This window comes from Microtus ochrogaster, chromosome 16 (assembly GCF_000317375.1).
Source record: "Microtus ochrogaster isolate Prairie Vole_2 chromosome 16, MicOch1.0, whole genome shotgun sequence".
NCBI classification, from domain to species: Eukaryota; Metazoa; Chordata; class Mammalia; order Rodentia; family Cricetidae; genus Microtus; species Microtus ochrogaster.
Window position 1 is genome coordinate 11747442 of NC_022018.1, and position 13312 is coordinate 11760753.

Sequence of the window (13312 nt, forward strand, 5' to 3'; positions counted from 1 at the left end):
CCACAGCCTAGGTTGGCTTCAAATTTGTGACCCTGCGTCATCCTCCTGAGTATGGAGTTGCAGTCCTGTGTCACAATGCCTGGTGGAACCTTGTTTTGGTTTTTTAAAGATTTATTTATTTATTATAAATAAATAAATAAGTGTTCTGTCTGCATGCCAGAAGAGGGCACTAGATCATTATAGATGGTTGTGAGCCACCACGTGGTTGCTGGAATTGAACTCAGGACCTCTGGAAGAGCGGCCAGTACTCTTAACCTCTGAGCCTTCTCTCCAGCCCCTGGAACCTTTTGTTGCAACTCTCTACCTTCCTGGTTTTTCAGGAATTATAAGTGCTTGATCTAATTTGAACACAGGGAGGAAAGTCAGGTTGGCAGGGTTGTTAGTGTAAAAAGAAAGCACTTGGAGCTGTCTTAGTCAGGGCTTTATTGCAGTGAAGAGACACCATGACCCTAGCAACTCTATAAAGGAGAACATTTAATTAGGACCAGCTTAAAGTTTCGGAGGTTCAGTCCATTATCTTCATGGTGCGACATGGCAGCATGCAGGCAGACATAGTGCTGAAACTGAGAGTCCTATATCTTGATCTGCAGGCAACAGGAAGTGAATGGAGACACTGGGTATGGCTTGAGTTTATGAACCCTCAAAATCCACCTGTACAGTGACACATTTCCTCCAACAAGACCACACCTCCTGATAGTGCCACTCCCTTTGGGGGCCATTTTCTTTCAAACCACCACAGGAGTTATCAAAATGTGTTTTGTTTTTTAATGTGGAATTAAAATGCAATTGAGGGCTGGCACGATGACTCAGTGGTGAAAGTGTTCATCACCAGAAATGACCGTGAGCTTGATTGCTAGGATCCACATGGTAACAGGAGAGGACTGACTACTGTGTCAGGCCATCCCCTGATCTCCACATACATCGTACAGGCTGTGGCATGTCCCCCCACCACACACACACACACACACACACACACACACACACACACACACACACACACCACTTCCGATTCACTTTGTGACCAGCTGATGCAGCACAGTCTTGATACATGGTATCATTGCTGTCAAGTGCACTTACTAAACTGGAAGTCTGGCTGTGAGAATGGAGCAGACTGGCTGACTGTATGCAGCCTGTATGTGAATAGTAGTGTTTGCATCTCATTGTTGTTTTTTCCATAGACATTTCCAAACACTATAGTCAGAAGGCGTCCATAGAGCATGAACTTCCAACAGCAACACAGAAGCTGGTAACGACTAACGACTGCATCCTGTCGTCAGCAGTGGCGCTAACAAACGGAGCCGGGAAGGTAATTGTGTCCAGCTAATCCCGACTTAGGTCAGCTCTTTAATGTGCTCCTTTGAAGAAGCAATGAGAATGTTGATCTATGAAAGGATCGTGGACTCTAAGGTCTGTGTGTGTGTGTGGCAGAGAGGACTCCAGGACTGAACCTCTGCCACTGTGCTATGTCCCCAGACCTTAAGGTCTTGTCTGTTTGTCTGTCTTTCTTTTTTTTCTTTAAACAGCATCTACTTTTCTTCCATTTCCAAACATTTCCCCCAGTTCAGTTGAATCATCTATACAGTGTTTAAAATACTGTGGCAGCGACTGTTCAACATTGTGGTGAATCAGTGGGTCACTCACTGCTTTTCTAAACCATCCAAAGTATTTTTCAATTTTTTACTTTATATACAAAGCAGCAGGTTTCTTATGGCATTTCTTACACATCTGTCATTGTGCTTTGCTTGTTTGTACCCCACTCCCCTCTTACCCACCCTCCTTTCCCCCCGTTGGTATCCTCCCTCTCCCTAAATACTTCTCTATGGCTTTCTCAATAAACACAAATAAACACACACACACAATTTGTAACCCAAGATTTTTGAGTACTAATTTATAAAAGAAAAGGTTATTTTTATTTGGCGGGTAGCATTCATGCTATGCACAGCTGGGCAGGTCAGCGTGAGTAAGGCTTCCCTTCTACTGTCTGGACCCTGCAGGTGGAACTCAGGTTGTCAGGCCTGGCAGTGAACCCTTTACCCCAAGTCATCTCCCTAGCCCTAAGCACTGATTTTATTAAATACTACCTGTGTTCGATAGTTTCCATATCTGTGACCAAATGGCTTGAAAGAAGCAATTAAATGGAGAGGAGGTTTATTTTTTCATTATTTCTCTTATTTTTGAGATTATAATATAATTATATCACTTTTCTCTTCCATTTCCTTCCTCCAAACCCTTTATATACTGTTCTTTACTCTCTTTCACATTCATGGCCTCATTTTTCCATTAATTATTGATACATGCATATATATCTGTAAGTATAATCTGCTTATAAAGTAGAATAAGGTAGAAAAGGCCAATTAATAGATACCGACTTATTGGTTTATTTAGTAGTTACATAAAGTACTGCTTGCACTGCCCTTTCTCCAAGCTTGACCTCACTTGCTATGGAGAACAGAGTGACCTGGAGAAACAGCTGAAACAATGGGTGGTTGTCCATAACAACCTGCTGACAGCCATGTATTCTTCTGTGAAAACTGCCCACTTTGTGGGGTTTAGAGTATAAAATGGAAATGCAAACTGGACTTGGCACTGAAGCCTGTCAGGCAGGAACTGTCCTGGCTTCTGACCACCGGTGACATCTCATCTCTCAGGGTCTTTATTGCAGGAAGATTCCCACAGCACTCAGTCTGTATAGCGCTACTCATACGTGTGTTCAGGGCTGACTGTTTGGGATTGGATGACCAGTGGGTGTGCTCTTCCCTGGGGGACCATTTCTCCCCTTGGAGCATTCTTTAGTTGCCTGGAGTTCTTTGTGTACGGCTGAGGCCTCTTGGTCTTTTCCCTGTCCACTTTGGAATATCTGTTACTGTATTTGCCTCTTGGTTTGAGGTGATAAATCTTCCATGGTGGATCCGTGGCAGCGAGACACGTGGAAGGCACGTGGAACTGGTGACATGACATTTGCAGTCAGGAGGCAGGAGACCGGCAGAGACTAGCAGGGGTGTTACCATGAGGCCCTCCCCAGGGGCTGCTTCCTCTAACAAGACCCCATACCCTGAAGGTTCTACAACCTCCCCCAACACTACCAGCTGTTACTAAATGTTCAATCACATGGGCCATATCGTAGATAACCTTGAGGTTTACTTGATGCTGTAAAAGGTTAATAAAAAATAAAACCTGAGACAATTAGAGTTTGGGTGCTTAGTTTTGAGCAATGCTTGTCAAGGTAGAACACTCAAAAATCACACAGTTACCAAGATTAAACACCTGCTAGTGTACCCAGGACTTTTTTTTATAGCAAGGATATTTAGTCAGGAATTTTCTTTATATCACCACTTCATATAGCACTGCTAAATTCAAAATCTGGCTCAGCAAAATTGCCGTCATGGTTCTTTGTAGCTGTTACATAGACTGCACAATGCTACATCTGGGAATGACAAGAATCTGTGTTTTTAGTCTTGTTTTCTGTTCTATTTATGATTAACAAGTTAAGATTTTACACAACTAAGTTTATGTAGAGATTATGTATTTAAGATGCTCATGTCATATCTTTTCTGTTGGAATAGGAGATATTCAAAGCTAATGGTAAAAAAACCCCACAAAGATGGCTTGAGATCAGTACAGAAGTTATAGTTTAGAAGAAACACCTACAGGTCGGCATAGTGCATGCCTTTAATTCCAGCACTTTGAAGACAGAAGCAGGTGGATCTCTGTGAGGTCAAGTCTGGCCTGGTCTACATAGTGAGTTCTAGGCCACCCAAAGCTACATAGTGAGAGCCTGTCTTTTAAAAAGAAAGCCGGTAGGTCACTTACAGAGGAACAGGAAGTAAACAGAGAGGGCATGTCTGAAGTCATCTTGTGTTTACTGGTGTCTTCTTTGTATCACAAATTGTGAAGGTATTCCCAAATAAATAGGTGCAGGCTTTGGGCAGGTGTTGAAACTGCCTTGAGCAATTTTCTTAGTCAAGGTCAGATTGCTGTGATGAAGCACCAGGGCAATTTAGGAAGCATTTCACTAGGGGTATGCTTACAGTTTCAGAGTCCAATCATCACCGTGGGATTAGGGGTGGTGCTGGAGCAATAGCTGAGAGCTTACATCTGATCCGAAAGTTGCAAGTAGAGCCTGGGCCTGGCACAGACTTTAGAAACCTCAAAGCCACTCCTGGTGACACTTCTCCTTCAACAAGTCCACACTTCTCCAACAGGGCCAAACCTACTCATCCTTCCCAAATAGTTCCACTCACTGGGACCAAACATTCACACATATGAACCTGTGTGGGCCATTCTCATTTGAACCACTGCAGAACTGTTAAGTATATATGTTAGATCACTGTTGGAAAATGGAATGTTTTCTTTCATGCTGTGTTTAGATTGCATCTTTCTTCAGCAACAACGTGGACTATTTCATTGCTTCATTGAGCTATGGGCCCAAGACAGCCAGTGGATTCATTAGTCCCCTTTCAGCTGAGTGCATGCTCCAGTACAAGAAGAAAGCTGCTGCCTACATGAAGGCTTTGAGAAAGGTTGGTGTGCTGCTGCTGATAGTCATTCATGTACTTAATTTACTTTTTGCATCTTGTGTGGACTGGTGCACCACTGCATGTATGTCTTTTTCTGTTTTCCTTTTGGGACACTGGAAGCATTCACAGACTTTCCATCAGCAATTCCCTTCTGGCGAATCAGTCATAAAGACATGTTAGACAACTCTGGGGTGCCAGGCAGGATACCTGGCACATGGCTAGGGCTGCCCCCAGAAAAGATGGAGCGGGAGAACTATAAACACGCAAACTTGGTGGCTTTTAGCATTCGACTTCTTAGTGGTCTACATATGTGCCTGAAAGATGTTTGCAGGGGCTGCGACAGTGTTACTTTAATGGTGAAAGCCAGAATTGGCCTCTCGGTGCTCATCAGTCAAAGGAAACCTAAGCGAACCATGAAGCAGCCATAAGCGAACCATGAAGCAGCCATAGTCCAAAGTTCTATGCTTCAAACAGCAATACAGTGGGCACCACATACAAGTGACAGACAGATCCCGAAAACATTCAGAATGCAAAAAGCAAATTGTACAGTGAAACTTAGGTTTAAGAAAATAACAACAAGGAATTCTATACAATGTGCATAGATTTATTGAGATGTTTATAAATGGCAAAGGGCCCGGGCATACATATCAAGCTGATACTTATAATTACCCCTGAATTGAGCCTGAGATTAGGGATAATTACCTGGAGTGTTCTGCTTTAATAATGTTTATATGTATCTTGTAGTTGGAACTCTAAAACACAAACTGTACTCACTACATGTGGCATTGCATACAGCAGTGAAAACCCGGCAAGAGCCTATACACTCACCAGCAGTGAAATGGCTAAACCATTGCATATTCATAGAGTGAAATACCAGAGAGACAAAAGAATAATAACCATCAGGTAGGGATAGTGGCACATGCCTGTAGTCATTAATAGTGGTTTATAGCATACATATGTGTGTTTTGTGTGTGTGTGTGTGTGTGTGTGCGTGTGTACTAGATACAATGCATTAGGCAGTGATAGCTTCTAAAAGAATAACTTCAAGCAGAGATACGTTTTGGTTTCGCAGTCTATATGCACATGTACTACAGTCAATTTTTTTCATTTAGACATTGTCTAACAAAGGGAAGAGTCACATGAGTGGTAAGATTGGGAGCAAAATAATGTATTCCTGTATTTTCTGATTTTTTTCAGTGACCACATATTCTTACTGTATTTAAAAGAAATTACAAATTTATCTCATTTTTTTTTCTACTGTAAATTTAGTGCTCCAGGTTACACTTAGGACTGTCACTTGTTTATACAAAAGCTCAGTATTTGTGTGGTTTAGAGAGCGGTTTCTTACTGTTGTTTTAATGTGCATGTCTTGTTGACTAGTCAGGTAGGGTAGCTTTCCATGGTTGTCATTCATTTTATCTGCTGTCTGTTGAAGCTGTCTATTAAAATAAATATTTCTGGCTAGAATTGGAAGAGTTCCCTATTAGTAAGAATTCTAAAGACTATTTTAAATTTATTCTTTGACAGTTTCTTACATTATGTGGTATGTCAAGGACATGTCCATCACTGCCTCTCCTGGATACCATCCATATATTAAGAATTTAAATTGTGTTTATATAGAAAATATTTTCTACCATTTTGGTATGGTATTTTTTTTAGGATAGAAAATTTAAAATTTTACATATTTCGAATGGGCGCAAGTGGCAGCAGCATGCACATGCAATGGCATGTATGTAGAACTTTGAGGACGATCTGAGGAGTGTTCTCCCTCCACCACGTAGGTCCCTGGGATCGAACTCAGGTTGTCAGCCTTGATAGCAAGTGCCTTTGCTCACTGAGCCAGTCACCACCCTACAAGTTTTGATCTTTATATTGTTTATCATTCAACAGGTCTTTTTCCTGTTTTTTTTGTCTTTGTTTTATTTTAATTCCTTTTTTCTTTTTTTTTCCCAGTAGATCTTTTCCTTTTGTTGTGGTCATTATCAGCCAAAGCCCTTTTCTCAAGATTATAGAAACATATTTTCTTCAAATATTTTTTAAATGTTTTTTTATCTGAGTTTATATCATCTCAAATTGGTCATGATTAATATGTGGAAGAAGCACCTGCTTTTTTTTTGACCATCAGATGATGTTCAGAGACGGTTATACCTTCCATTCTTCACTGAGCAGATTCCCATTTGTGTTGTCTGCCTCTGTGTGTTCTGTCCTGCCTCCACCCTTGCTTTGGAACAAGTGCATAGTTTGAGTTGGAGAGGGGTGCAGTTGCTGTGACAAATGTCCTCTCTTTGTTCTCCTTATAAAAATGCGTTTTTCTTTTCACACATAATAAATGGTCTGTGTTGGCAAGCCTCTTAGTCTGTGATCACACCCTACTCAGCGTTCTTGTTTGTGTGTAGGACCCTTTAATGACTTAAGTGTCTTTGTCCCCCAGCCTCTTGCAGACTCTGTGCCTTACTGGGAAGCAGTGGCAAACCGCCGGGTTCTTCTCAGCTCCACTGAGAGTCGGGAAGGCCTCGCACAGCAGGTATGGCACCAGGAACAGCATGGAGTTTGGTAAAAAGCAGAAGTGGACGGTTTGTAATGTATCTAGAGTAAAGAGTAGCCCATTAAGGCGTCAGAATGAAGTGTCTGTGTGTGACACTTAAGACGCGACTGTTTCCTACAGAGATAAAGACCATAAGCATAGTCATTGAACTCTAGGTCATCTTGACTTCATTGCCATAGTCAGTGCTGAGTAGCAGCACTACAAACTGCTGTCAGAAATATTGAGGAGTAGAAGGAGAGGGTGGAGACTCGTCGGGTTATTTCCATTTGTTGGTCAGTTGTGTTGGGGGAAGTAGGTTTCATGAAAGGTACCGTTTCTTTCAAACATTAGTATAAACTGGTATCAATTTAGATTTTGACAGATTTATTTAAATAACTTTAACATGTGACTTATTTTTAATTTGGAGTAACACTCCTTACAGAACTGGAAAAAATGGCTTAGTCATTAAGAACACTGGCTACTTTTCCAGAGTACTATTGTGGTTCATACTGGTTGTTTTTTCAGAGGACCCTGGTTCAATTTCCAGCTCCCATGTTACAGCTCACAACTGTCTGTAACTCTGGTCCAGGGGGATCTGATGTCCTCTTCTGGACTTCATGGGTACCTGATGTGGGTGTTGAGAGCCAAATACAGGTCCTGTGCAAGAACAGCCAGTGCTCCTGATGAGGCAGCTCTCCAACCACGAAATTACTGTTTAAAGAAAAGTATAGCATACAGAAAACTATACAAATCATTAATGCATACCACAGCTTTTACAAGTATACATGCTAATGTAACCAGTTCTAAAGACTGTGTGTGTGTGCATGTACATATCTGTGTGTGTACATGTGTGTGTCTGTCAGTGTGTGTGTGCATGCTTCACTGTGTCAGGTGTGCCGCAGGAATACCTTCCGCAGACCCCTCTATGACTATGGTTGACCCTTGTCCTGCATTCTGACACCACGGATTGGCTTCCTGCTGTGTAGCACCCCGTGTACTCTTCAGGCCTGACTTGCATCTGTCACTCCTGAAGAAAGCTCCCACGTCCCCCAAACACCCAGCTTTGTGCTTTGTTCTTTGAGTTTTAGTAAAGTGGGAGACTGCTTGGCTCTGTGTCGGAGTTTATTCCAGTGCTTCTCTGATTCTTTGTTTCTGCTTTTGTTGTTTTCTGCCTTGGTGTCTATTTCTTGAATTTCAGGAATTCTATTTCCGATTTGAGTCTCACAGAAGCATGACTATGCACAAAGGATTCTTCCTGTATCTAGGGAACACGTCTGAGTTGGATGCTTTCCATAGCCTTGTCTACTCTTGAACTCCTTTTTCACTGTCCGTGCAGGCCCATGGAGGCCAGGAGCCTTGTACTCCTGCTATTTCTTAGGCACTGTCCACCCTTACCCCCCCACCCCACCCAGAGAGCTCTCTCTCTCACTGGCCTGGAACCCACCGTGTGGACTACAGAGATCTTTGAGGCCCCACCTGTCTTCACCCCTGCAGAGCTGGGATTGTAACGTCCTGTTCCACTTCCAGGCTGTTTGTTAACATGAGTTCCGGGCAACAAACTCAGATCCACACTTCCTGCCTGAGCTGTCTGCCATGAAATCCTTTGATGGCTACAGATTTTTAAATGGTTGGCTCAGTTTTTTAATTTAGGGTTGTTCACATTTGGTGTTCAATATTGTCCAGCATTAGTCTTTATTGTTTTTACAGCCCCCACTGCAGTCTGTGTCTCTCATTCTCTAAGACTGAAAATACTTTTACTTTTTAAGGTTCAACAGAGTTTGGAAAAGATTTCTAAACTGGAGCAGGAAAAAGAGCATTGGATGTTAGAAGCACAGCTAGCCAGAATCAAGCTGGAGAAGGAAAACCAGCGGATGGCAGACAGGCTGCGGAGTACGAGCGGTGCACAGCTGGCCCAGGAAAATGCCGCTGCAGCCATTGCTCCCTGCCAGGAGGAAGGTGCAGCCAAGGTTCCAGCAGAGCCCTTGCAGAGCACCAGCCTGGTGAGTGTCCTCCTGCTTGCCCTTGTCTGCAGTTTGTCTCAGACCCAGCTGTTCCAGTCCTCCCCCTGACAAAACAGCAGACACAGCAGGAGGCTGGGAAGTCCAAGAGCTGGTGTCTCTCCAGGGCGCACTTCCTGGGTCACTGTCAGCTGCCTTTCCAGTCAAGTGACATGTGATCATGTTGACACTGGCCACCTTGGTCTTGGTTTTGTAAATGTGCAGTAGGCCCTCTCCCAAGGGCACCTCCTCCTAATCCCATTTGGGTGAATTTGGGAGACGCAGACAAGCCCTTCTAAATTACATGCCAGTTTCCCTGTGCCTTCAATAAAGGAAGCTTGTCTCCTTCAGAAAGTAACTCCGCTAAATTCCATGTGGCCGGAGCCATGTTTCTGGTGAAATCTAGTAAGTCAAATCTAGAATGATTCTGCTTCTCTTTGAAAACAGTTCCTAGATGAAGTCCTGTTGTGTCTCCAACCAAAGACCAACACCTAACTTTCTAGTTACCTTGTTTTTTTGGTTTGTTTTGGAATTTTTACCCTGCCCCCATCTTCTCTGCTCAGAGGACCCAGGGTTAGCCTTGCACTTGCTAGGTGAACTAAATTTCCAACCCTGCAATTACCTAACTCTTCTAGAAAGACCATTAGTGCCACTTTAAAAGAATTTCATATTGTGTCCCAGAAAGTACAAACTAGCAACGTGCATAACAAACAACCACTCAGGCACTCTTTCCGTCATGGGTCATGGGTGGAAGGTCTCAGCCTCACATGCCCTGCCTTCTTTTAACTGTTGCATTTAGAAGGTAAAGAAACAGCTCTCTTAGAAGGTAAAGAAAAAGGTCTCTTGGCATTACAGAATTCACGACTATTTTTTTTTTTTACAAAGTTTTCTAGCTATAACACTCTTCTTATAATTAAGAAAAAAAAAGGAAAGTCAAGAGAAAGAGAAATCTACCCAGTAGTGGTGGCTCACACTTTTAATCCCAGCACTTGGGAGGCAGAGGCAGGTGGTCTCTACTAGTTCCAGGCTAGCCTGGTTTACAGAGGAGTTCCAGGACAACTAGGGCTGTTATACAGAGAAACCCTGTCTTAAAAAAGGAAAAAAGAAGGAAAGGATGGATGGATGGAAGGAAGGAAGGAAGGAAGGAAGGAAGGAAGGAAGGAAGGAAGGAAGGAAGGAAGGAAATGAGAAATCAGAGAGGGGAGATGCCAGTGTCAGAGCAGTCTGAGCGGGTGAGGAGTGGAGGAGAGCTGTGGCACCACCACAGGATCACCAGGATCGCTAGCTGGCTCACTGATGCCACCACTATGCAGTGTGTCTCAACTTACCTGCATCCAATGGGGCGCATGCGTGACACGTATACAGGCCTGCTTTCACTCCCAAGGCATGCACAGGTCTCTCCGTGTCTCAGCAGTGTCCAGACCCCAGAGGACTTGTCTTTTTAGGTGTGGCTGTGGCGTTGTAAATTCCAAAGCAGCGATTCTCAACCTTTCTAATGCTGCGACCATTTAGTACAGTTCCTTACATTGGAGTGACCCCAACCGCAATATTACTTCATTGCTACTTCATAACTGTGGTTTTGCTACTGCTATGAGTCGTGATGTAAACATCTGATATCCAAAGGAGTTGTGACTCCTAATGTAGAGCCTCTACATCAGAGATCTGTTCAGGGTTTTTAGGATAAGATATTATAAAGTCAGTGTTACTTTTATTTTTATTATGTTTTACTTATTGTGTGTAAGTGCTCAGAGCTGGGACAGAGAAGGAGGTTCTGACCATCTACCATGTGGGACTAGTGCCAAATGCCTTTACCCTCTGAGTCATCTTGCTGGTCTGTAGCTTTCCTTTAGATTGTTCAGGAAAAAAATGTATATATAGAATGGTAAAGCAAAGGTAGCATGTTTTTACTGAATCTAGATAGCAGATAGATGGACGAAACATCCAACAAACACCAGAATTTAAAATCTGTCCAAGAATTGTTGGGCAGTGTGGCAGCCCTAGTCACCCTTAAGTTACTGAAGTGAGCCACTTCCAGAGTCAGCCTCATCAATGGGTCTGACTATTCTCCACTGCCTGACTGCCTCCCAGCATCTGACTGCCACCTGACAGTTCTCCACTGTCTGACTGTTCCCCACGGTCTGACTGTTCTCCACTGTCTGACTGTCTTTCACTGTCTGACCATTCCCTACTGTCTGACTATTCCCTGCCATCTGGCTGTTCCCACTGTCTGGTTGTTCTTCGTTGTCTGATGGTTCCCCACTGCCTGACTGTTCCCTGCCGTCTGACTGTTCTCCACTGTCTGATACCCTCCCCCCTAGATCCATTCCTTCCTTTCACTTATACTTGTGCTGGCCTTGGTGTTGGTGATGGCTGGGAAGTATCCATGGCACCAGACTGGTCCAGAAGTTATGCCACTAGTTGCGGCAGGAATTGCCATAATAATTTCCAGACTGGACCTGCAAACAGTCTGTCCTTGGATGGGATTGTAGGGGTGTGAAACTGAAGGCATTGTCCCTTTGGCTCTTGAAGATGAGGGGAAGCAGAACAACTCACAGAGGCCACTCTCGATCTGTGTCTGCTTGGCTTTCTGAGGAGATGGTGTTGGAAACTAGTGTACTTGGTGGCGATATCAGTGATTGAAAGCCTAGGCCTATTTTTTCCTTGAACCCCATAATGGTAAACACTTTTCCCGCATGTAAACAGAATTCCCAGGGACGTGAAGATCCTTTAGTCCTGAACCACACTGAACCCTCACGGCAACTTTACTGGGGGCTGGTGCATTTGGAAGTTGCTCTTGCTTTAAGAATAAGAAGGGTGTTCAGTTAGTGTGTGTGCACACAGCATTGTCTTCTGTTCCTGCCCATCACCTCTGAAAGGTTCTTTCCCCACCTGCTTCTCAAGTGCCACCTGTGCTTTCCCTAGGGTCTCGTTAGTAATGAGCTCTCTAGCTCCTGGGCAGCAGTGGCTCCTGGTATCTGTAGAATTCAGTTCATCTGTTACGCATTCGAGGCCCTTGGTACCTGTCCTTCTAGCCGATTGTGCTCATTTCCGCTGGGTAAACCAAACTGAATCCCGCTCTCTGGCACTCTTGGTTGCATTTTCCCCTCCTGCCTTTGCGACTGTTCTTTTGCCCGGTTGTCTGCTGACTCACCACCCCGTCACCGTGGTGCCATCTCCTCTCCGCAGCTGCTCTTTCCTGCTCTTTGACTCTCGAGTTTAAATCTAATTGGAATTAAACTGCTATTTCAGATGCTGTCTTTATGTTCCAAGTTAGAGAATGGCTGGTGCCGCCTCTGTTCACACACTGTTGTACATGGTGGAATATTCCCGCCCTCAGCTGGTTTCCATCTCATATGAGCTTCCCTAGCCTTCCCTATAGAGTGCTGTGAAATCCCAGGAAGGTCAGTCGGTGGAGGAGGATGTCACAGTAGAGCTGACACGGGCGGGTCTTAAATCTGCTCAGGAGCCAAAGCAGAAGATTGGGATGAGAAGTCTGCCCATGCACGTCTCTCTCCCTGCCCAGAGGCCCTGGCCCTGCCCCTGTGTGCACACAGCGAGGTTAAGAGACCATTTTCCGACTTTGCTGTTTCTGTTTCCAGCATTTTTTAAAAAGTATCCTCTACCCTCGCTTAGGTGAACACAGAGCGCTCAGTCCATAGCTGTGGCTGAGGGTGAACCCACCTTGCCTTGCCGTTATCTTGAGTGAGAGAAGCAAGCCTGCCTGGTTCACAGTCAGTTGATTCAAGAGGGATGAAGCCTTCAATCCAAGAGGTCACTTTAAGGCCAAATAAGCAATACCAATATAAATTGAATGTTTGAAGCCCTGTACCATTTCAGAGCCCAAATGTCAATTATTTTCATTAAAATATTCAGCACTGAATTCAACCATGTAACCATGGGTTCATTATTCTAAAAAAAAAAAATGATAATAATCTCAAGAAGGAAAAAATAAAGAGCATGCAAATGTTCACATTTTGTTTTAATTAAAAACATTGCTTAAATTAATAGACTTTATGATTAAATTATGTTATATATAAAAATTAACTATGTTCATTAGAGGTAACTAAAAATAACAGGAGAGTAAAAAAAGAAAATCGATGGCATTATCCTGGATAAATATTACTACTAAATTTCTTCTATAAAATTATATCTCATTGGTACAAATTTTAGGTTTCAGCATAAGGTTAACGCATATTTTGTTATCAGAGACTGTAGACACTGACCCCACAGCATCCACACCGATCCTGTAGACACTGACTCCACAGCATCCACAC

The 13312-nt window shown here is 43.5% G+C and overlaps 1 protein-coding gene across 1 annotated transcript in view; it reads left to right on the forward strand.

The window, feature by feature from the left end:
* Ppp1r21 (protein phosphatase 1 regulatory subunit 21) overlaps positions 1-13312 on the forward strand; it is a 62033-nt gene that overhangs the window by 36970 nt on the left and 11751 nt on the right. Inside the window, exons 14-17 of the mRNA XM_005354722.2 lie at positions 1179-1306; positions 4368-4520; positions 6949-7041; positions 8808-9041. Coding sequence (XP_005354779.1) covers positions 1179-1306; positions 4368-4520; positions 6949-7041; positions 8808-9041 — 608 coding nt within the window. The remainder of the gene's footprint in view (positions 1-1178; positions 1307-4367; positions 4521-6948; positions 7042-8807; positions 9042-13312) is intronic.